This window comes from Nelumbo lutea, chromosome 8 (assembly GCF_056320005.1).
Source record: "Nelumbo lutea isolate HS-2025 chromosome 8, American lotus-T2T, whole genome shotgun sequence".
Lineage (NCBI taxonomy): Eukaryota > Viridiplantae > Streptophyta > Magnoliopsida > Proteales > Nelumbonaceae > Nelumbo > Nelumbo lutea.
This window is the reverse complement of record NC_142691.1, coordinates 6,077,110-6,102,802: the sequence shown is the minus strand read 5'-3', so window position 1 is coordinate 6,102,802 and position 25,693 is coordinate 6,077,110. Positions and strand designations below refer to the sequence as shown.

General features: G+C 37.1%; 2 protein-coding genes across 10 annotated transcripts; both read left to right on the top strand.

Moving 5' to 3' along the window:
* On the top strand, positions 1-7,404 carry LOC148842384 (inactive protein kinase SELMODRAFT_444075-like). Its single transcript, XM_088959030.1, has 9 exons — positions 1-1,973; positions 2,576-2,730; positions 2,815-2,909; positions 3,101-4,137; positions 5,106-5,266; positions 5,899-5,975; positions 6,061-6,208; positions 6,395-6,544; positions 6,978-7,404. Exons 1-9 carry the CDS (start codon positions 1,793-1,795, stop codon positions 7,206-7,208), a joined length of 2,235 nt encoding a protein of 744 aa, XP_088815156.1. The 5' UTR covers positions 1-1,792; the 3' UTR covers positions 7,209-7,404.
* A 5,728-nt stretch (positions 7,405-13,132) lies between these two features.
* Positions 13,133-24,847, top strand: LPXA (bacterial transferase hexapeptide repeat-containing protein). Of its 9 annotated transcripts, none has more exons than XM_088958941.1 (10): positions 13,133-13,288; positions 13,366-13,463; positions 14,264-14,388; positions 14,683-14,791; positions 22,578-22,670; positions 22,776-22,892; positions 23,001-23,084; positions 23,286-23,390; positions 24,281-24,367; positions 24,488-24,847. In XM_088958941.1, exons 1-10 carry the CDS (start codon positions 13,168-13,170, stop codon positions 24,680-24,682), a joined length of 1,134 nt encoding a protein of 377 aa, XP_088815067.1. In that variant the 5' UTR covers positions 13,133-13,167; the 3' UTR covers positions 24,683-24,847. The 9 variants fall into 9 exon arrangements, with proteins under 9 accessions (XP_088815067.1, XP_088815069.1, XP_088815068.1 ...); XM_088958943.1 differs by having other exon boundaries at positions 24,475-24,847; XM_088958942.1 differs by having other exon boundaries at positions 13,143-13,288; positions 14,680-14,791; positions 24,475-24,847.
* The last annotated feature ends 846 nt before the right edge of the window (positions 24,848-25,693 follow it).

Genomic DNA, 25,693 nt, shown 5'->3' with positions numbered 1-25,693 from the left:
AAAACGAGGGGTACATTAGCAGTAAATCCTCCTGCCTCCTGCTGCTGGGAATGGGGATGAGTTTTGCAATGTCTTCTCAACTCAACTCTCAAGCTGGGAAGACATTAATTAACTTGCTTTCAATTTTGTCTCATAGCAGCTGAGGCGGTTCAAAACCTTGTTTTCTCTCGTTTTCGCGCTTCTCTCTCTCATCTCCGTATTTATTGGTTTCAAAATTTGTGGTTGAATTCAAAAGGGGCGAGACAGATTTCGATAACAACACATCTGTACTGAGCTGGATTTTGATTTCTTTTGAATTTGGCTCTGCTTACTACTCTGCTAAGGCCTTGCTATCGGAGGTCTTTGGAGATCAAATTTAGGCAGATTAATGTCATTTGGCTTTGCTGATACTGTAGCAATCCGTCTCGACAGTGGTTCTTATATTCCATTTGGACTTGTTCTGTTCGTTTTGAAGTTTGAACCTCGTTTAGTATTTCTTTTTAGTACTGAATTGATGAGCGGTGCAGATATAGATTTGACTGGTCGAGTTCGGAGAGATTCTGGCATTCATTGGTGCTTCTTCCATCGCGGTAGTCGAATTCTGTACTGTTAGGCTTCAAAATTTGAAAGATTTCTGGATTCCTCTTCGGAAATTGCTCCATTCTGTCAATTGGAAGAGCTTCCGTGTTTCTGATTCGCGGGGTTAAATTAAAGATTCTGAAATTATGCTCTCCCTTTTGTCCTGACGATGATATTGAATTTGGAGTTTCTCACGTTGGTCTGTTTGACGTTGCTGAGGCAAGCTGTGTATCTTATTTTGGAATTTCAATTGGTTATATCGTTTTAGGCTTTGAGAGCTTTACTCGATCTTCACCTTCGAAGAACCGTTACTAGGATACCGGTGTCACTTTCAGCATTATTAAGCCTTCAACCATGACATTTCCGTGATTTGATCGTCCTGATTGGACATGAATATGCCAAGCTGAATTCCTGTAGATGATTCCTGTGATAGTCGTTTCCTCGTTTTCTTCTTTAATCTGAAACTACCTCATTTCCTCTGCCGAGCTCTTGAAGTTCAATTTACTTCACAGTTTAGTTTTGTCATTTGAAGGTTCGATTTGGACGCCGTTATTACGGAAGATAGTGAGATTTGCTTTTGCTTGTTCCGTTTCTCCTGTACAATACACTGTACATTTTATGAGGAACAGTTGTTCTGAGTTCTGACCCCTTTTCAGAAGCTCCATTGAACTTAAACAGAGGAGGTCTGGTTGGAAACCTCTAGTTTTCCGTTCCAAAATTTTTAGTTTTTACAAGGTCTTGGAGAAAAGTTCCTGAAGATCCACTTAAGATTGCTTTGCCATGTGCGGAATATGCATGCATGATTCTACGATGTATCAATAAAGGCAAGGGAAAAGTTCAATCCGCTGAGCATTTTAGGGTTCCGCGGAAGAAAAGAGAAGAAAAGGTAGAGGTCCTTTGATTAATTAAGCAGAGGTATAGCTCTCTTGTGTAAAAGCATCCTCAGGTGCCGTTCCTCACTCTGCGTTCAGTGACCATTTCATCTGCGCAGGTTAAAAGCGTCTTGTCATCCGTGATTGCTATTACTGGAAAAGACAGTAGTCACTTTTAGGGTTTTGTTTACACATCTGATCACTTGGCGAGGAAAAAGCACTAATGCGATTTCTCGTTGTTTTCATTTGTTCACCATCTTCTGTGTTCGGGCTTATATCTTTTAAGAAAGCACTTTCTCTTTGATGGACTTGAAGGTCTGTGTCTGTTGAACAAGGATTGAAGTTGCAACTTAGTGGGTCTGATGACTCTGCAACAGAAGAGCGGGAAGCAGGACAAAGTCTCGGATGTCGCCGAGAAGGTCGTCGTTGCTGTCAAGGCGTCCAAAGAAGTCCCAAGAACTGCGCTTGTGTGGGCATTGACTCATGTTGTTCGACCTAGAGACTGTATAACGCTGTTGGTGGTAGTTTCTTCTCAGAGTTCGGGTACCATATTCTCTGTCTTGTTGTTCCACGTTTTTTTCTGATAAATCTGGATAATTCTATGTTTTCAATGATTGTTAGCCAAGTTCTTCTCTTTTATTCTCTCTCCTCCTCATTGCTTTCACCTTCTTCTGTAAAGTGAGAGAAGCGGTTTCTTGATAGATCCCTTCTCAAGAACAGGGGATGGAACTGGCTGGCCTGCCACGGCTTGTTTTTTGGCATCTGTTACTCTTGTCAATATCCATGGACTTCTGTAATGATCTTTGAAACATGGGGAAAGTTTTCTTCAGTTTCATGCTATATTCGTGCCTTGGGCTATCGGGGCCTACGTGTTATGGTTAACCTTAAAATTGACTTTAAGATGGGAATGTCAAACATATACCGTCTTTACGTATGCCTGACAAGGTGCGCTAACTATCGTGGTTTGGTCAAGCCCGATTGCCCAGTACGAAGCCCTGATTTTTCTCATTATAGATCCTAGAACGCAAGAGAACAATTGTTTGTGTGGATTTGATTTTTTATTCTTTTTAGTATTTGAGTTTCTTTGTTAATTTGCAAGCAGATCATACCAATGACCAATAGGATACTTATATTCTGTTTTACAGGTAGAAGGCTATGGGGTTTTCCAAGATTTTCTGGAGATTGTGCAAGTGGTCACCGGAGGTCTCACTCAGGGACCAGTTCAGAGCAGAAGTCTGATATTACTGATTCCTTCTCCCAGATGATGCTTCAACTCCATGATGTTTATGATCCAAACAATGTCAGTGTTTAACTTTGTTCTCCTACATTCTGTGCTTTACATGCTATCTTGATTCTTGACGGTTGATTTGTACTTGTTTGCTAGATCAATGTAAGGATCAAGATTATTTCCGGATCACCGTGTGGTGCAGTGGCTGCAGAAGCCAAGAGAGCTCAAGCTAGCTGGGTTGTACTGGACAAGTAATAAATAGATATATAGTGTAAAACATTGATTTTTTTATAGTTAATATAGAGTGAAACATTATTATTTGTTGGGACTTTGGAACCATGGGATCTGATTGCATGTGTTGTTACTTTGACATCTGTTGCTTCTTGTTCAAGCTATTGTCTTAATCTTGGTCTGGCATTCATATTCGCCTTTCCTTTTACAGACAGCTAAAACATGAGGAGAAATGCTGCATGGAAGAGCTGCAATGCAACATTGTAGTTATGAAGCGGTCCCAACCAAAAGTTCTTCGTCTTAATTTAGGTGGATCACCAAAGAAGGAACCTAAAGTAGCATGCAAATTACCTTCTGAGTTAGAGGTGGCACCAGAAAAACATCCAATAAAGAGCAGTGATCCTCTGAGTTCCATCCAAGATCCAGCTGTGACCCCAAATAGTAGTCCAGAGTTAGGGACACCATTCACTGCAACTGAAGCTGGAACATCCTCTGTTTCAAGCTCTGATCCAGGAACCTCTCCATTTTTCATTTCTGAAGTAAATGGGGGTCTGAAAAAAGATGACTCTCTAATAAAAGAGGAGAACCGAAATCTAGAAGACTCCAGCTCTGACACAGATAGTGACAATCTCAGTTCACCTTCATTGAGTTCAGGTTTCTGGATGGCAGAACTTCTTACTTCTAGCCGCCACTCCTTAAAACATGTTGAGGAAAACCAACAAAAGGTAAATGATAATGTTCAGAATTCCACAACCAAAGCCTTGTTGGAGAAATTCTCCAAACTTGATCAAGAAGCTGGAATTGGAATGCTGAATTATAGGCGAGATCTGGATTTCAGTGGAAATGTTAGAGAAGCCATTTCACTATCCAGAAGTGCACCTTTAGGCCCACCTCCATTGTGTTCAATATGTCAGCACAAAGCACCTGTATTTGGAAAACCTCCAAGGTGGTTTAGCTATGCTGAACTAGAACTTGCTACAGGTGGATTTTCACAGGCAAATTTCTTGGCTGAAGGTGGCTTTGGATCAGTCCATAGAGGGGTCCTACCAGATGGCCAGGCAGTGGCAGTCAAGCAACACAAGCTTGCTAGTTCTCAGGGGGATCTTGAATTTTGCTCGGAAGTGGAAGTTCTAAGTTGTGCACAGCACCGGAATGTTGTGATGTTGATTGGGTTCTGTGTTGAAGACAGAAGAAGGCTGCTGGTCTATGAATACATTTGCAATGGATCTCTGGATTCTCACCTTTATGGTAATTATTCTGTAATCTATGTATAAGAGTTAAAAACTAAGATTATTCAAACACACTAAAATTTTATCTATTTTCTAGAATAGTTTAAAACTAACACTTCGCTAAAACAGTTTGAAACTAAGATAATCCAAATGCACTATATCTCCATTTGTTTGCACATGAAAGAAGGGAATTGGCACTTAATTTTTTCTCTGGAGAGGAGTCACTGTTTTAAAGAAGTATTTTTTATATGTTTGATTGCAGATAAAGGACTAAGAAATAAGTGTTCTCCCAGCAATGTGTATGTTCTGAAAATTGACTTGTACTCCAATAATTTGCAAGTCATATTTTTCTCTTTTGTAAAAGGTCCTAAATCTATGGGAATTAACAAAACCCAGAAAATATAATCATGACAGAATAACCTCCTTTGATTGACAGCAGATAGTGTTAAGGTGCTCCAGGTTTTGATTCTTATGTGAAGCCTTTGATATATCTAAAATAAAATGGAATTGACAAAAAAGATAGGAACATGAAAAAAAGAAAAGAATTCATATTCTTAGATATTCATTAAAAAAAAGTTACTAAGCTTTCCATGTTAAGTCTTCTATTTGGTTATGGTGTTGCCATCATTGTCCAGTCCTTATCTGAACCATTTTCAATTATAGGACACGTATAGCATGAAAATTTCTGCCCTAAGATATTAATGAGCTCATGCCTACATTAATGTGCTAAAAGTAACACAAAATTATCTCCTTCTCATGGAACCTTGTAAGAATAATTGCATGTTAAGAATATTTTACCACTGGGAGTTGCCAAATGTTTTTTACTGTTTTCAAAAGGTTGTTGACAAATGTTCTTGGAAAATTATATCCTTCCCATGGAACCTTGTAAGAATAATTGTATGTTAAGAATATTTTACCATTGGGAGTTGCCAAATGTTTTTTACTGTCTTCAAAAGGTTGTTGACAAAAGTTCTTGGAAAATTTCAGGACGTAATCGAGATCCATTAGAATGGTCTGCACGACAAAAAATTGCAGTTGGAGCTGCAAGGGGGTTGCGGTACCTTCATGAAGAGTGCAGAGTGGGTTGCATTGTCCACCGTGACATGCGGCCAAACAATATCCTCATAACCCATGATTTTGAGCCACTGGTATGACAATATGCCTTTGTTTTGATTGACTGATCTGAATGTGTGAGCATTCTTTTATCAATATTTTATAACCTCTTAATTTGAAAGAACTCACTAGCTTGCTTTTTTAAAGATTTATTTTCTATTGTACTTTTAAGAACAGGAGTTCCTTGGAGACTAGCTATGGGACCTGCCCTTTGTGATCCATTTTCTACTCAAGGGACCTTATTTAGGATTTCTTTATGATATTTTTGACTCTGGATCATATATTAATTACATTTCCTTTTTGATCATCTCAATTGTAGTTATGATTTATTTGACGACTTTATTTATAAATGAAAGAATAGAACTATATTTTTTAATAGTTAATTAATGGAACTATATGTAAGACCTGCATTTGTGGTCTGGAACCCTTGCACTTGTTACTTGCCAAGAGCTGCAATTTGGAGAGCCAGGATTCATCATTTAATGTTTCTCACATAAATTCTAGTTCATACCCTCAAGTTGCTTGTTTTGGAAAGTTAGCCAAGTTGAAAATCCTCTAGACAATGCAATACTTTCTGCTAGATTTTTAAGTATTAACTTGACAATAGAAATCAAAGAATGCAACAAAAAATGGCTTTTTGACTGATACAATCTTTTGGTTTGTTAAGGTTGGAGATTTTGGCCTGGCAAGATGGCAACCTGATGGAGACATGGGTGTGGAAACAAGAGTAATTGGAACATTTGGGTAAACTCAGATGGATTTATTCCTAAATTTGGCTGCCAACAAGCAGGCAGTGGGGAAACTGACTTACTATTTTGCTTCTATCTAGGTATTTGGCTCCAGAATATGCTCAAAGTGGCCAAATTACAGAAAAAGCTGATGTATATTCCTTTGGAGTTGTATTGGTGGAGCTTGTCACAGGACGGAAAGCAGTTGACATTAACCGGCCTAAGGGCCAGCAGTGCCTTACTGAATGGGTATTAGGCCAATAACTCTTGTTTACATATACATGGATGGACAAATTAGAATTTAGTGGCGTCAAATAAAATAGGAGGTTATATTCAGGGATAAAAGAAAGCCTCTAGTTCATTGTGTTCCTCCTGATACTATTTCTTTTCTTCTTTTTATGATCTTTATTTACTAATGTTATACATTTCGATCAGGCACGCCCTTTACTGGAAGAATATGCAATTGATGAACTTGTGGACCCGCGATTGGAAAATTGTTATTCAGAACAGGAAGTCTATTGCATGCTGCATGCTGCATCATTATGCATCCGACGAGATCCCCATTCAAGGCCTCGTATGTCTCAGGTAAGAGAGATTGGCACCCATCCTTCAAGGAGTCAATTTTTGCTGCTAATTTGCCAAAGTTATCCCAGTTGAAAAAGACTGAAAATGGTCCTATCAAAATGGTTGTACGGATTGTGTTACAGGGAGATGTATTACCAACCATTTGATTTGTTATTCTCTAAGTATGTGCTTCTATGATGATCAAACTGGATTATTGAAATTCATACCTTTCATTTTTCTGTCATCAAAGAAAGGACCATAGGACGTAAAAAAAGTCAGTAGGACTGTGGTTGAAATTCTTCTCAGTAGGACTATGGTTATACCATTTCTTTAAGAGTTAAGACATAATGTCAGATCCCTCACTTGTTATGCCTTGGAAAAGAAACATCATTAGATCATCATAAATGAATTTCACCTAATGTTTCAAATTTCTTCTTGTTTGTTCTCCTAAAAGGTGCTTCGTATCTTGGAGGGTGACATGGTCATGGATTCAAATTACATGTCGACACCTGGGTATGATGCGGGAAGCAGAAGTGGAAGAAATTGGGCAGAGCAGCAGCAACAGCAATCTTACAGTGGCCCGATATCAGAAGGATCAAGTGGAAATCTCTCCTGCGAAGCACTTAGGTCAGTTTACTGGGAGAGAGAAAAGGCAAGGAGGGCTTCATGTGAGGATGATCCATAAACAGTAGGAATCGTAACATATTAGACGCAATACTTGTATCTTATTATATTCAACGCCTTCTAGGTTTTTGCATGTATAGTCGTGAAATTGCAGTTTGTAATTCATTGATGAGGATCCAAGGAACTAACTATAACTACATGTTGATGCTGGATATGGTTGATATATAAATGAATCAAGTGCCACTTAAACTGTTCAATGAATGAACTACTGCATCTCTTTATGGCTTCACGCCTTCACCTTGGTTTTGGGCAACCTGTTCAATAGAGCCATTGAACCAGCGAAGCGGATCCAAGTTCGTGTCTTTGCACGATAAACAGTCTACTTCCTACAATTACCTAGTTCACTAGCTGGGCTTTACCACTTATCAACAGAAAAATGTTTAGGTTCAAGCCTGAGCCAGGCCCAATCATCAAACCTTTTCTTGAATCTGAGCCTAGCTCTTATATAAAACTCGAAGCTGGATTCAGTCTTCACAAAAATTGACCTCACCTAGTCCTTGCAACACTTACAGCTGTACATTTGGAATATCTCTCTATTTATATTTTATCATTCATGGAGAGATTTTCTAAATGCATGGCTGAAAGTATTGTGAGGACATATTATGTTAGGACTGAATCTGGATTCTTCTGAATATGAAGCGGGCAGGTCCAAGTATGCCCCAAAAATAATCGGACTTACGGCCTGAGCCCGAGCACACAGCTCCCCAGCCCATGAAGAGGTGTAGTTTATTTTTTCAACATGAACAGGTATAGTAGTACCTAGTATCGTCGAGCTAACCAAATAATGGTTTGAAAACCAAATGCTTTAGATTTCAGCCTCTCAGCTTAGAAAGGGCTTCTTTTTTTTTTTTTTCTTTCTCCTTTTCTTTCTATTCTCAATGATTTAATTCAAAAACCAGTAGGATCTGTTAAAAAAATGGATTAAGGAGATGGCACATGTGAAATATAAACCAATGAAAAAAAAACCATTTATCATTTTTAATATGTTTTTTTTTTTATTTAGTTGGAATCTAACAATAGAGATTCAAACAATATTAAAAGAATAGACAAAGAAGGATTCTCGCAGGTCAGTCTTCCCAATTGTCTTGTTATTTCCAATTGCTATTTTTGGAATTGATGGGTAGATTTAGGTGGTGTATGAAAACAATTTTGTAGTTTTTTTCTAAGCATGTTATTTCTTGAATACCGAACACCTTTCACAAGTGATTTATATAGAACCTCGATCAACCTTTTTTTTTTTTTCTTGATAAATAGTTAAATACATAAAACCCTCATCTTTAACCCCGAGAGTTGAACTCCAATCATTAAAATCCACACTTAATTGTAGAACAATATGGTAAGCTCTGATCCTAACCGATATAGTCCAACCATCTTACATAGGTTGGCAACACATATAGATCAATTTTAAGTGGGTGTGTATAGGATTTGATGATGGCCACTAAGAAGTTTAAGTGGGCATGTATGGAAATGACAGGTGTCTTTTTTTTTTTCATCTTCTCTTTCTTGTCTCTCTTGAGGGTGTCAATGTTATTGAAAAAATCAATTTTAAATTTGAGATTTGACATAATTGAATCGAATATGGATAATTCAAATATTTAATTGGTCGAATTTGGATGGCATAATTCAATTTGATAAATATATAAATTCAACCAATTATTTAATTCTTATATATAATATATAAAACATTTAAATGTTTTATGTAATTTATATATATAATAATTATATTATATAAATAAATATTTATTTTATATATTTATGAATTAACTAAAATAATTACTTAGTCAAATTCAAATTTGAATATTAATTTTCAATATCTGTCGGATATCAAATCAAATTTGAGTATCGAATATTAATTGTCTGATTCAATTTGAATTCGATCCATTTACACCCCATCTCTCTTGTTGAAGATTTGTTTGATCAGATTTGGGTTATAATGGGCATGGGTGGATAAAATGGATGGATTGTATCTCAATCCACACCCACTTTAATTGCCACCCCAATAAGCCAAATGATGAAGCTAGAGCTGCATCAATCCAAATGTAGTACTTGAGCTATGACAATCCTGGTTAAAAACTATCACAACCCTAATTGGATTCGTTTAACAAAACCTTATAGGGCTTGAGTTTTAACCTTATGGTATGTAATACCCAAACCCAATTATATTTATTAACTGGGTACCTGCTCTTTATCATCATGACTTTCTGCTACCCAATTATATTTAACCCAAGTACATGATTTCACTACTAGCCCAATGATATCATGCTAACTCATTTAAGATGGTATTCATCATAATTTATAAGGGGTGGATTAAATGGGTGTGTTGTATCTCACTCCACACCCACTTTAATTACCACCCTGGTAAGCCAAATGATGAAAGTATAGTTGCATCAACCCAAATGCCTATGGATGGAAATTTTATGGAAATTTTTAGGTACTTGATTCATCTCAATCATAATAGGACTTGTTTATCAAAACCCAAGGGTGGAGATAGGGGGGACCCAGGGGAGCCATGGCCCTCCCTATGGTCTAGAAAACCCTACTTGTAATGCACTTTTTCATGTAAATTTCTCCCTACCCTAGTCTCCATCTCAATGGTTGCTCCCCCCTATGGCCCATCAATATTTATTTCTTCCATCCCCCAATTCACTTTAGGTTTTGACCCCTCTCATAAAAAATTCCGGTTTGGGTTTTGATATTATGCTATCTAATACCCAAACCCAATTATATCATGAGTACTTGCTCTTCTAGCATCATGCTCTTTCTGGTATCCAATTATATTTAGCGTGAGTAGATGAAATCATTACTGGCCCAATAATATCCTGGCAAATCATTTAAGGTGGTATTCATCAAAATTAACAATGGAGTGAATAAGATGGGTGGGTTGTATCTCATCCACACCCATCCATTTTAATTTCCATCCTAATAATCCAAATGATGAAAGGGCAAATATCTTAAAGTACTTATAATTTTTAGGAAATCGACTAACTCTACCTCCATTGTTTACATATTATCTTAAAGTATTTCTTAAGTTTTCTGACAATTGACTAAATCCTCTTCTTCTATTAGCATCCATTAGTTTTCCATATTCACATGTGAGCCCAATATTACCCTTTTGTAGTAGATTTTGCCCTCCTTTGTTCTTCATATTTTCAAAATGTAAGTTCAATCTTCCATTCAAGATCTGAACCCTTGTAAAAAAAATCTTCGGTTCAAGATCCAAAACCCTGTAAAAAGGTAGGACTTTGTCCTGTATAAGACATTTAACAAGTTGATCAGGATTTAGTTGACTATGTAAAAGAAGTTTCGGCTTTTTCATTGTTGTCTTGAACTGTGATAAGAATGAAAGCAGATCAAAACTGAAAGTTTAGAGGGAAACACACATGGTTTTTCCTCTCAATTGATAGCTTTGTCTTATCTGAAACTCAAATTAGAAACAGGAAAAAAACTATAACACTCATCCAATGAATTAAAGAGAAAATTCTTTTTTCTGCTCCAAGGTTGTCTAACATAAAGTGGGGACCTTGATGGTTGGATCTGTGGAATCATTGAGAACTTGAATCATGATTCAATCCGATGGCCATGAAAACCCACATGCAACTTCAGTGGGGAGCTCATAAATCTACACCAACAATACGTCGATAGACATGAAACAAATTCTTAGGAGTACAGAGAAAAAAAGGATAGGAACGCCAATTGATTTTTCAACCCTTGCATGTATTGATTGATTACAATAAATGGGATCAAAGAGGGACCACACTGGGTCATTGTTCGTTGTCGGAAGGGTGAATGGATTGCCGGGAGTGGGGAGGTTGTTCTAGTTTTTAGGGTTTTCTCCTTTGGAAAGACGAGAAGAGTCATAAGGTGTTATTCAAATGTTTCATTTTAAAAATTTAAAGAAGAATGATGGATAAAATAGTCCTTTACATCTTTCCATTAGTAGGAAAGGATTTAGTCAATTATTAAAAAACTTAAGGGTAATTTAAGACAATATGCAAACAGTAGGAATAGAGCTATTCAATTTCCTCGAACTTATAGGTACTTTAAGAGATTTGCCCAATCAATTAGAGTTGCACCAATCCAAATGCCTAGGGATGACAATTTTGTGGGAATTCTGAGGTACTTGGCCCATCCCAACCCTAATAAGACCCACTTATCAAAATCCTATAAAGTTTGGGTTTTGATCTTATGCTACCTAATACCTAATTATATTTAGCACAAGTACTAGATTTTGTTATCATGCCTTTGCGGTACTCAATTATATTTAACATGCGTACATGATATCATTAATAGCCCAATGATATTACTCCAACTCATTTAAGGTGGTATTCATTAAAATTTATAGAGGGGGTTTTGATTGATCAAAGATCTTTTGGCATCATGTCTTTTTAATAGTAGTAGTTATCTCCTAACTGAGTTAATTAGGTGATGAAAAATAATTAATATTATAAAATTATGTATTAAATAAAGTTAAGGTTCAACTATGATACCTAAAGAACTTGTAACCAATCAATCAATACCATAAAAGTGTCATGTGTTTTGATTTGTCAAAGCTCTTCCATTATCATGTCTTTCCAGCAACATGGATTTTTTCATAGGGTTTGGATTGTAGGGATGACAAAATGGTAAGGTCAATTTTTGCAAATACATTTTTCCATCCCTACAATTACCCAATTTGATGCAACCCTAAATAAGTAACTATAGGTCAAGTCTCAAGTTGGTATCAATCCACATCTAGAACAATACTCTCACTTAAATGAGCTAACCTAAGACCTGAATCTTCTTTGTGAGATTGTGAAATAAAACCCAAACCTAGAAACCTGGGATTGAATCCCACCTTTGTCATCACAAACCACCAGCCAATAAAATGGTTGAACTATCCCATCAAACAAGATTGTTGTGGAACCACATAACGACACAAGGATCAAAATATCATTATCTAGTATCATATCAGACAATTTAGATGCAAATATATATACACTTTGAAAACATATGAATATGGAAATAATTGGATGTGCTAGCAAAACACACACAAATTCTATAAGTACATTAATAACATTAAAATTAAGGTCAAAGTAGCCACAAATAATGTATAAATACATAGGATATTTACAATAATGTAAAATATCCTATGTATCTATAGCAAGATGCATATATAACCTACAATTTTATTGACAATGCATCAATCAAGAGTCCAAGGTACATATTATATATATTTTTACAAAATAATACATGCACAAGGTCCTTTGTTATGTTATTTTCTATTTAAGTCCAAGACAAAAAAAAGTATTAAACTATTATATTTTAATTGTTTTCTATTTTGGTATTTTTACTTTTAACATTAACAAAAAATAAAAAATATTATATTCTCAAATGTTTGATAAACAATATTTTTATTTATGTAAACAAAATATATGTAAAATATATAATCTTAATAACAATTAATATATTTTTATTATTAAACTATCAATTAATAATTTATAAAAAATATATAATCTTAACTTAAGATATATTAAATCTATTAGAATTTCTAAGATGCATATCATATAAGAATCCATGATTATTAATTACTATAATAATTATTTTATTATTAACATTTTTATTTTTACAAATTTTCTAAAATATTTTTTGACAAAATGTATATTAATGGGTTTGGTATATTCAGTTTCGTATATAATAATATGTTGTTAACTAGTGCAGATTAAAATATTAATTAATAATTTATATACATATATAATATTTTTAAGATATTTATCATGTGCAAATTTATAAATTTTAAATATTACAATAATTATTCTATTTTTAATACTTTCTATGAATTTTTTTGAGATTAAAAATGTTTTTTGATATACATATAGATTGATAGGTTATTTATTCCATTAATTTATAAAATTATCGTTTTTAAATATTATTATTAGTTAAGTTATTGAATGTAAACACATGTTATTTGTTTCAAGGGAGGCATGGGGTTGGGGGGTTTTGAACTTTTGAAACCCGCTGGCGCCATGGCCTCACTCCTTCTCAAGCCCTTCAATTCCTCTCTACGGCTGCTTACACTGCAACGACTCACCCGATCACTTACAAGTCCGAACATCCTCTCTCTCTCTCTCTCTCTCTCTCTCTCTCTTCAAGTCTGCTCATCCCGGCGTTTAACTATGCAGATGCTCCGGACGAGAAGAAATGCGAAGATCTGTTGGATAAGAAGCCTATTTTCATTCACCCTACAGCGGTTGTACATCCCGGAGCCATTCTTGGTCAGGTACTTATTTATCTAAGTTGTGCTTTTCCGTTTTATTCTCAACCTTTATTATTGTTATTTTTTTTTTCAAATTCGATATGGCAATTAACTTTAACAATATAAATTGTTTTGGTCTGTTTTTTTTTTATCGAATTATTCAAGGTTGAGCGGTCTCTTGTAAAAAAGCAAACTCTTTTCTTTCCTTTTCTTTTTTCTTTTTTTTTTTTTTTCATTTGTGCATTTGCTTTAGAGTACTTCAAAATTCGGAATTCATCGTTCATCTCTTGAGAGCCACTGTTAATGAAAGTTAAACCAGGAAGTACTGATACGAAAATTGATTCATGTTCCTGCGGTTATCCTTTCGTATTGGTTCTTTCTTTTTTTTTTTTTCTTTTTTGCTTAATATAGGAAAATAAGAAAATAAATGATGGATTTGGTCGGCGTGGCCCGCGGGTTATGGTGAGGTATAACACTTGAGTACTTGACTTTTGTATTGGTTTGCTTCATGCCTTATTTATAGTAGGAAACTATAGATTTCAAGTGTTTGACTTTGAAAAATAAGTATTTTGATTAATGATAATGGAAGGGTGAGCTTGTGTCAATCAGATTGGTTAATGCACCACCACCACCATCATTGTTTTTTTGATAATTACCACCACTATCATGGATGTTATTTTTTGTTTATTCGTTTCTATGAAATTTTTGACACTGGGAATTATAATTTGATATTCTCAACAGGCCTGTTTCTGTCAAGGTTCTGTCTATATCCTACCTACCTATAAGGAAAACAGGAGTCATTGTTTTTCTTTATTTATTTTCAGGGTGTTTCAATTGGTCCCTTTTGTACGGTTGGTTCATATGCAAAAGTTGGGAATGCTTGCCAATTATATCCTGGAAGCCATATTTTTGGAGATACAGAGTTGGGGGATAATTGTACTGTTTTGACGTGAGTGTGTGATATTGCTTCAAGTTTCTATGTTTTTTTTTTTTTTTTCTCTTGTTTATACCCATACAAAGATTGCATTTGTTTTTAAACATGTGTGCTTTTCAAGTAACTTCTGTCCTGCATAATGTTTCATATAGCAAAGTAACAAAATTTTCCTTGTAGCATTGTTTTTCCAACATAAGTTCTCCTTTTAGTTTTTAAGAAATTTTCTTGGTATGAACAACCCTGCTAGTGAATTTTTCTTTTAGTGTTTTTCCTGACTTTTTGTTCTCTATTTGAAACTTTGTCAAGCAGTGGTGCTATTGTTGGAGAAGATCTTCCAGGGCGCACAACCATTGGATGCAATAACATTATAGGACATCATGCAGTGATTGGTGTGAAGTGCCAGGATATGAAATATAAGGTTAGGTCCATGTTTGGTGGTTAATTCTGCCATGTTCATCAATGAAGATGAACTCATATTTTACAGCAGATTTCTGAGAGCAGCCACTTTGTGCAAAAATAAAAGTAAAAAAACCAAAAGTTAGGTCCATATCCAGTCCACCCCTTCCAAAACCCCAAGACTGTAGGTAGATGGGATGAACATTGGGTAATGACCTTTTTTTTTTCTCTTGTTGGTACTACCATACCTTACTGATGGATTACTAGTGGGAATTCCAGTGGAGCCGAACTAGGAAATCCAATCATGGTAGTGATCTCTTTCTCTCTCTCTCTCTCAAGGAAGAGGATTGAAAACCAAAGGAAAGGGGAAAAGCATACGCAATAGGATGTACAATCAAGACAAAAAACCAAAAATATAAGAAGACGACCCAAACTTTAAATGAGTAATGTATTATTACTTTACAAAAAAAAACCTTCTCCCACTTGATTTAGCCAATCCATCTGCCACAGAATTTAATTCCCTTGGGATCTACCTAATGTGGCAATTCATATGAGAAATTACTTTTATGCAGGAGAGAAGAATGGAAGAGAGAAGAGAAAGAGAGAAGAGAAAACTGAGAGCCAAAAAGGTATTGCTGGCGGCGCCAGCTTTGATATATATACTAGGGTGACAAAACATAAAAAAATAAAAGAAGAAAATTACAAGAGTACCCCTACAGTACTATACTTAGACAAATAACAGTCTTCTAACACTCCCCCTCAAGTTGGGACATAGATGTCAATCATGCCCAACTTGTCACATAAATCATGATGCCGTGAGTGGTGTAACCCTTTTGTAAAGATGTCTGCAAGTTGATCTTTAGAGCTGACATAAGGAGTACACACTTCCCTTGTGACGACCTTTTCTCTGATAAAGTGTTTGTTGACTTTGATGTGTTTAGTTCTATCATGCAACATTGGATTAGCAGCAATGTTTATGGCTGCTTTGTTATCATAGAATAGTGTCATAGGTCCGTCAACTGGAAAACCCAATTCACCCAATAAAATTTTCAGCCACATAATTTCAGCCACTCCATGAGACATTGCCCGGTATCTAGCTTCAGCACTAGATCTAGCTACTAGATTATGGTTTTTGCTTCTCCAAGTAACTAAATTACCTCCTATGAAGGTACAATAACCACTAGTTGACTTTCTGTCATTTAGGGATCCTGTCCAATCTGCATCAGTATACACTTCAACTTTCAAATGTCCATGCTTTTGGAATAACAAGCCTGCACCTGGGAACTTCTTAAGATATCTGAGAACTCTTTCTACTGCTTCAAGATGGATAGTCTTAGGGGCATGCATGAACTGGCTAAGAACACCCACTGCATAAGCTATGTATGGTCGAGTCATAGAAAGATATAATAGTCTTCCTACAAGTCTCTGGAACAGTTTCACATCCTTGATGGATTCACCTTGACAGTCACCTAGTTTGTGGTTGGGATCAATAGGGGAATCAATTGGCTTCACTCCTAGTTTTCCTGTATCTTGGAGTAGATCTAGGGCGTACTTTCTTTGGGAAATGAAGATACCCCTTTGTGAGTGGGCCACTTCAATCCCAAGGAAGTACCTTAGAGGACCTAGGTCTTTCACTTCAAACTGGGTAGCAAGAAAATTCTTCAACTTCTGAATTTCATCATTCCAATCACCAGTGATAACTATACCATCAACATATACTACCAGTGCTGCTAATTTCCCTTCCCCTCTTCACAAACAATATGTGATCAGACTGACACTGCTTGTATCCTCTTTGTTGTACTACTACATGTAACTTGCTGAACTAGACTCTTGGTGATTGTTTCAACCCATATAATGATTTCTTTAGCCTGCACACTTTCTGTTCATTACCTTGAGCCCGAAAACCAGGGGGTTGAACCATGTATACTTCCTCTTCAAGGTCACCATTTAGGAAGACATTCTTGATGTCAAGTTGATGTAGATCCCAGTCAAGGTTAGCAACAAGGGAGAAAATGACTCTAATGGAGTTCATTTTAACAACAGGTGCTAAAGTTTCTGCATAATCTACTCTATACGCTTGTGTAAACCCCTTTGCCACTAAATGAGCCTTATACTGTTCCACGGTGCCATCAGCCTTGTGTTTTGATGAAGGGTGATTTGGCACGACCTGGCGAGAAGGGGACACGTGGACACAACCTGACTAAGGGATGACAACTCAGCTTAGCAAGACTAGTTCGCAACATTTGAGCTCGGGTGTTCAGTCACCTCGGCGTAGGTTCACCTCGGCATGGAGTCACCTCGGCGTAGGGTCACCTCGGCATTCAATCCAGTTCGGAACTAAAGAACCGAAGTGTCAGCTCAGGGCTATCAACCCGAACCGCCACGTAACGGCTCTGGAAGTTTCTCTAGTAGACTCTGAACCTTATGGGATCACGTCGCGTAACGACATGCCTAATCTTCTCCCCACCCGGATCTAGCGGAATTGATAAACCTTATTAATTGATACGTTACTCCCCAATTAAAGGGGAAACGGATCCCCTCAGAACGAAGATCCTGGAACTGATCCGCGAAACCCGCGAGAGCTCAACTATATAAAGGCACCAACCCCAATGACACAAGGTACGCGTGATTTTTCTACTCTCTAGCTCTCAAACTTTCAAAGCTTCCAGCTTGTACCACAATACACTAACTTAAGCATCGGAGCGACCTCGCCGGGTTAGCCACCCCGGGTTCTTTGATCCGCTATCTTGCAGATTCACCTAGTTCGCTGCCCGATTGGAAGTCGGGTCATCCTCCAGCAGGGAGTAGTCAGATCGCGCAATATCATGTTTATCCATGAAAACCCATTTACATCCAACTGGATCTTTCCCTTCAGAAAGATCTACAAGTTCCCATGTGCCATTTTTATGTAACTTATTAATTTCTTCCTTCATAGCATCTGCTCATTCAGGTACCGAAAGAACTTCTGCCACATTCTCAGGGATAGGGGCACTGTCAATGGAAGAGAGAAAGACTCGAAAGGAGAGTGAAATGTTTTCATAGGAAACAAAGTGGGAAATTGGGTGTTTAGTGGTGCAAGATCTAATACCTTTCCGGTGAGCAATAGGAAGGTCAAGGTCATTAGCAACAGAAGTGTCAATGGCAATAGGGTCAGGAGCATTAATAAGGACCAATGTACCTGAATGGGTATGATCCGCTTCTTGAGAGTCTGATGGCATTGGTGGTACAACTTCTAGGTGCCCCATAGCTCTTGAACATGGTTGGCCTTTGTGACGATGAAAGAAGACACGAAAGGAAGGAGGATTAGGAAGAGGAGGGAGCTGAACTAGTTTCTCCTCCATTCCTACACTCCCCTTGAGGAGAAACAGGGAAGAAAGTCTCACTTTCAAAAAATGAGACATCCATAAAGACATAAAATTTTCGAGAGACAGGATCAAAATATTGGTATCCCTTCTAAGTGAAGGAGTACCCCAAGAAAATACAAGGAATGGCACGGGGATCTAATTTGCCACGAGTGGGTGACAGATTTTGAACAAAACAACGACACCCAAACACATGAGGAGGAATAGGAAGAAGATGAGCCTTAGGGAAAAGAAACTGATGTGGGGCTTTGTACTCTAACCATCGAGAGGGCATGCGGTTGATGAGATAGGTAGCACAAAGGACAACCTTAAGCCAAAAACGTTTTGGGACATTCATATGGAATAGTAACCCCCGGGCCGCTTCAAGAAAGTGTCGATTCTTTCTTTTAGCAACACCGTTTTGTTGTGGTGTTCGGGAATAAGAGTTACGGTGAAGTGAGCCACGTGAAGCAAAAAATTTCGTGAGATCACTATGAAAATATTCTTTGGCGTTGTCCGATTGAAAGATTTGGATTTCAATTTGAAATTGGGTGAAGATCATCCACTGGAAATCTTAGATAATTTTAGGTACTTCATCCCTGGTTCGCATGGGATATACCCATGTATATCTGGAGTAATCATCAATAAGGGTAAGAAAATACTTGTAGCCACTCTCAGATGGTAAAGTAACAGGGCCCCAAACATCAGAATGAATAATGTGGAAAGGAGATTTAGATTTATTATTCTTTGAAGAGAAATGAGTTCTACATTGCTTACTCAATTGACAAGTTTGACAAGTAAATTTTGACACTGACACTAATTTAAACAATTCTAGAAACACAACTTTTAAAGACTCAAAAGATAATGACCAAGACGACTATGCCATAAATAGACCTGACTCTTACAAGATTGACTCTTAGACTTTGTGACTTGAAGACTAATCTTATTCTCCAGCATGTAAAGCCCATCCACCATACATCCTCTACCAATCATCTTCCTCGAGGCCAGATCCTGAATCACACAGTGAGAAGGGAAAAATGTTACTGAGCAGTTTAAGGAATTAGTAATACTACTAACAGAGAACAAATTAATGGGAAATCTTGGGACATGTAAAACATTAGACAAGGTAAGGCCAAAAGGAAGAGAAATGGTTCCTTGACCAGCTATGGTAGAATATGATCCATCGGCTAGTCTCACATTGTCTCTTCCAGAAATGAGGTGATAGGATCGAAAGTAAGAGGACTTACCAGTCATGTGTTTAGACGCTTCAGAATCAATGACCCAAGGAGTGTCAAGGGTATGAGATGCTACATGGAAAGTGTGGCAGAGTTACCTGATGTAGACGCAAATGAAGTTGAGGGAGGAGTATCCATCTGATGAATTGCTCTACATAAAGCTCTAAATGCTCACAGAAGGAATTTATAATATCCTCCCTTGGGTCAGATCCAGAGGCATTGTTTGAGTCAAAGTAGTAATGGGGGGTTAATTCTCTGAATAGCCATATTTGCCATAGTGTGTTTTCATGTACCTTGCTGTCCTGACTTTTTATTCATATCTGAACCTTGCTTCTTATTCAGATCTTGAGCCCATTTCGGCTTCCCATGAAGATCCCAATATGTGTCTCGGGTGTGTCAGGGTTTCTGGCAATGAGTACACCACAATTTGTCATTGTCATCCATCTTTTTTCTGAAAATCCCCCTTCAAGGTATTTCCCCCACCGGTAGTAACACTCCCTTTCGCTGCCAACACAACTACATCTCCTCCAGAATTGTTCATCAAATTCCTTCTGCTTTCTTTTGATTGTACAAGAGCATAAACTTCTTGGACGGATGGAATATCCTTGCTACCTAGGATTTGGACTCTAATAGATTCATATGTAGGGTTCAAACCATGTAGGAAAGCAAACACTATCTGTTGGGAAACAAGTTTTTTGTACAATTTTGCATCTTCATCACACTTCTAGTCCACATTCTGATAATGGTCTAATTCCTTCTAGACCGAGGTCAAGTCTGAGTAGTACACAGATAGACACCTCTCCCCCTGTTTACAAGTGGACGATTCTGCCTGTAACTGATAGATTTTTGCATAGGGACACAGTTCAAAATAGGTTGATTTGGCTTGTTCCCAGATCTCATTTGCCGTTTCAGCCCACATAAAATTCCTTCATATTTGAGGTTTTATAGACACTAAAAGCCAGGACATGACCATGCTGTTTTCCTGGTTCCATTTGTCATATTCAGCACTACCAGAATTGGGTTCTTTGATCCTCTCATTTATATAACCTATATTTCCCCTTGCAGTGATGTATAGCTCGATCCCTCTTGACCACTCTAAATAATTTAAGCCATCGAGAGGAATAACAGCCATGGGAAAGGATAGGTCCACACCCCCACTCATTCCATTCGGCATTGAGGAAACACTAGATGTAGCAGAATCTTCACCACTCATGATTTCAGATTCAGAAAAACACTCTTAAATGGGGTACACAGCCTTAAAAAAAATTCTAACGCTGAGGGAGAAAGGAAAAAACCCATTTTTTCTTCGGAAACACACTTCTTTTTGTAAAAGCACAGGTGCTGTTACAGCACTAACAGGTCGTCCCTTGACCTACAGAATCAACACGTGTTGCCACAGTGCATACAGGTCATCTCTTGACCTACACATCAACAGGATGGCTGTTACAGCAAGTACAGGTCACTTTCTGACCTTCAGTTCACCATAGAAGCTGCTGTTGCAGCACCCAAAATCTGTTACAGCAAGTACAGGTCACTTTTTGACCTTCAGTTCACCATAAAAGCTGCTGTTGCAGCACACAAAATGTCCTCATGACCTACAGTTTTACAGGGATCATCCGACCCCACAAAAAAGGAAAGAAAGAGGTGCTGATCACCTCACATCCAATCAGCAGACCTAGTACAGGTTCTTCCTTGGCACATGTCCAGAAAATAGGAGGAGAGAGAGAAAAGTTACTTCAGTGCGTGAGATCTTCAATCAGCCGAAACAGCAGATGAGGGTGGCAGATCTGGAAATCTGGTGCGAAGAAAAAACTGTTCACTCCACTTCTCCTTTCAGATCTGATATTCCCGCTCTGATACCATGTTATGCAGGAGAGAAGAACGGAATAAGAGAGAAGAGAGAGAGAGAAGAAGGGAGAAGAGAGAACTGAGAGCCAAAAAGGTACTGCTGGCGGTGCCAGCTTTGATATATATACTAGGGCGACAGAACATAAAAAAATAAAAGAAAAAAATTACAAGAGTACCCCTGCGGTACTATACTTTGGCAAATAACAGTCTCCTAACAATTACGTCACTAATTTCATTTGATAAGATGAGTTAGTCCCCAAGGACCAATGCCTGTGCTTTTAGCCCAACCAATTGTATTTCTTGAGTCTCCTTAAATGGACAAAGAAGTGATAGGTAGGGACTAGCCGCTGTAAGGCCCATTGATAGAGTTCTTATGCTTCTATAGAATCAACCTGTCCTATAGGCCCACTAAATCCCCACGTCATATCACCTTCAGATTTGAGAACGGCTCCACCCATACCAGCAGTATTTGGGGAGCCTAGGGAGCCCATGCAGCTGCCATCAAACTGGAGTTCAAAACCAGTAGAGGACTGGGGCTTAGGATAGGCCTAGTAGGAGGCTTAAAATGTGAGGTTTGAAGAATCCTCTAAGAGATTCCTGCTGATACCTCTGTAATTGATGCCTTTAAATATTTTATGGTTCAGCATCCATGAGTAAAGAATGGAGTGAATCCTCCCCCAAGGTCTTCAAAGGCGGTGACCTTGTTCTCAAATACTCTTCTATTGCATTCTTCCCAGATGCACCACATCAGCATTAATAACAGCTTTTCAAATATAATCTGCCCCTAGATCCTAAATATCTTACTGGTCTATCTCCTACTCTATGTTGCTTTCTTTTGATTTGGTTTTATGTACCAAGGACCAGCGTGATACTTCATCATTAGTGTCACATGAAACCAGATTACAAATGCCATTTATGGTACTCCATCTCTTTGAAGTGCAATCTTGACTAACAAATGTACTAGGAAAAAAGGTAATAAAAGGAAGTGTGGAAGGTGAGAATCCAAAAAATGTACTATATCTTGCCAATCTTTATATAAAAGCCTATAGGAAAAGAATATTATATAGTGTCATATAATCTCTTCCTGCGATCCTGAAACAGTCATCTTCTTTTCACTCTTGCCCTTTCTCCTTTCTGGAGCACTTATGATGAAAGGTCCATTGTCAGTTTAGATTGGATATAGACTGGGATAAGGTCTATGAGAACTTTCTAGATTGTAATTTCAAGTACAATTTCTATTTGTTTATTTCATTCCTTATGCGATCACCTGTTTACAGTACGCGCTTTCAAAATGATTACAATATTATTTTTTCAATTGAGAAGCATATATAACTAGTTTGGAAGCAGGATAGCAGTTCTCATGGTTATTCTTCTCCTGTTTTAGCTAGGGGATGAGTGCTTTCTTGATATTGGAGACAACAATGATATTAGAGAGTATACATCAATTCACCGATCTTCAAAATCAAGTGAAAGAACTGTATGGAAGGGTGACGTTAATTGATGAATTCCCAAGTCTCAACTTTAGAACTTTTGTTTTTCAACTTCTACAATTTTCTTATGGTCATTGGCATTTTATTATTAGGTTATTGGTGACAACAATCTTATTATGGGGTCTTGTCATATTGCACATGACTGCAAAGTGGGTAACAACAATATTTTTGCAAATAATACTCTTTTTGCAGGGCATGTTGTAGTTGAAGTATGTTTTCTTGTCCTTTCATTTATGGGATCACGTTACTCTATTTAGTTTTTCCTGGGAGAGTGTTTGTACGATTGTACCTAAAGATGGTTCAATGTCTTTATGTAGGACTATACCCACACTGCTGGAGCCATTGTTGTTCATCAATTTTGTCATATTGGTTCTTTTTCTTTCATCGGAGGTGGTTCTGTGGTATGTGCATCTTCAGGTCTCTAGTTTGTTATTCTTGTTGTATACTGAAGTTTCATGAAATTCTGCACTACCTTGTATTTTGGCTTGATAATTGGCAAGAATTCTACTTGAATTGGAAAAAAAGGAATTATATTCATTGTCAAGTCCCCTCTGAGTTGTATTATCTTCCGCATAATTTCAAAAAACCATTTACTCCCAAAGGTTTCACAAGACGTTCCGAGGTACATGATGGTGTCTGGAGAAAGAGCAGAGCTTCGTGGCTTAAATTTGGAGGGTTTACGACGTTGTGGATTCTCAGCAGAAGAGGTTGGTTATTAGTCAAATACTTTCTTTTACACTTTCTTGTTGGTTAACACTTTAACGATGCTATAATGTTCTTTTTTTTTTTACTGATGCTAATAAATATTAATAAAGTCAAGGTTTTAAAATTTGGTTTTGAAATGCCTTGAAATTGAAAATTTGGGATTATATTTTGTCCAGAATTCAAGTAAAGAATTCAAATAAGAAAGTTATCTTTCTATTATCCACCTTGTTTATTCCTGTATCTTGGCTAGCCTTCCTCGTTCTTCTCTTCAACTTTCTATTTTCATCTCAATATATTAATATAATACACATATTTACATGTATAAACATGGTTAGCCTGAAACCCAAAGGGAATCTTATGAAGAATCTTCTGAATATGAGAAAATCAGAATAATCAACAAGGAATGAGAAGTTTTGAAGAACAGTTCTATGCATCCTGAGGAGAACTTAGATTATATATATCTGAATGATTAACAGGAAAATTTGGTATGTATGATGGCGTTACTGGTAATAGTTTGTGAACGAACTTATAAAATTTTGTCATGTAACCTGAGAAAACACTTTCTTTTGTGGCAACAAAATATGCAAGGTCATATCTCTTCTATAAATAATACATTAAGAGAAGGAAATGCATGATTGGTGGTTAAGTTGATTGCTAATATACTGGTATTACCCAACCTTGTCTGTTTCTTGAAACTTCTTATTTGAATACAACATATCCAATGATGTAGAGTAGAATTTGGTGAATCTCTGTTCTTTTCTTAGCCTACCTGGTGGTTCATTATTTTGAATTCATGTGTGCTAAGAGAATACTTACCACTTGGTATTTATTTTTGAATTATTTATGAAATGTTATAACATTAAGGATATGTTCCTTATGACAAATGTTCTAGACTAAGAGCATGAGGAAGGCTTATCAAAAGATATTCATCCCCAAAGATGCAAAGTTGGGGGGAATTGAAGACCGCCTCAAAGAATTGGTAATCACATTTCTGTTGTACTTGATTACTTTTGCATGTGCACACATACAAACACCCAACAGAAAAGGAAAAAGAAGAAAAAAGAGGATGACTAACCACTTTTGCAGGAGCATAATGAAGAATTATCCAGCTTTCCCATTATACGCTCTATGGTGCAATCTATTCGTGACTCTTTTGACGAAACACGCCGTGGAATTTGCAAGTTCAGACATTGGAGTGGCTCCTGAAGGCCACAGTTATAGCGAGTTGCTATTATTTTTGTTCACTGTCAGATGTATTTATTTTGTTTTATTTTATTCTTACTGTGTACTGTAATATTTCATTTTTTTCTGATGAATGGTCCTTCAAATTAGCCAAAATTGCACCTTACTTATGGAGGATTTATGATTGATTGGTCCCTAGGCTTACAGCTTTCAAAAGTAGTCAAGTAATGCCTATTATGCAAGTATGCATGATCAATACAATACCTTGTTCAGAAAAGGTGGTTGTTTTTTTTTTGTCATTTTTGTTTTTCAGATTGTTCTAAGGATGTTTTTGTGCTATGACTTCCTTTCCCGTTTTTAGATCTCTTGTAACTTTTTTTACCACAGAATATTTAGAGATGTAGAAGCAGGAGTCTTCAATTATGATCGAAGTCATCAAAGAGTGGGAGGGTGGTGACCTTTCAGGTGCCTTACATTGAAAAAATCTTAACATGGTGTTATAGGTTAAATTTTGGAATCTTTCACTTCATTGTGAGGAAAGGGAGGGAAAGAGAAAGAGGGGAAGTTTATTGTTAAATTATTCAGATTTTAGAAGTCCTGTTAGTATTGGGATATTCCATTAGAACCAGGGTTCTTGCTTTCAAGATCTTGAGTTGGCAAAGAAGCTTTTCTTGTCCAACTTAGTGGTTGAAGAAGATAAAAAAATCATGATTTGGGCTGTGGCAAAAGGGATACTAAGGATATATTTCATTAAGGAAGTATGAAGCTTGGCATACACTTTTTTGTGGGCATCATCTGTATCTTCTTTGGTTTTTCAGCAGCAGGGGCATTTTCATGATTTTTGTAATTTTCTATTGGGTTCTGATCATGGGACTTTATCCTTTTATCCTTTCACAGTTGTTTTTAAGTTTCCAAAGTTGTTTAAGTCCATGAGCAGTTTAGTTTCTTTTCTTGTTTTTTTGGCATGAATTAGGTCTGACCAACCCCTATAAGGAAAGGCCATTACCCAATGTTGGTCCCAGCTCTGGACCTTGGAGGGGTAGACTAGGTACAGTCCTAACCTTTGTTTATTTTTTCTTTGGCACAAAATGGCCGTCTTCAGACTTGAATTCTCAGTTCTCAT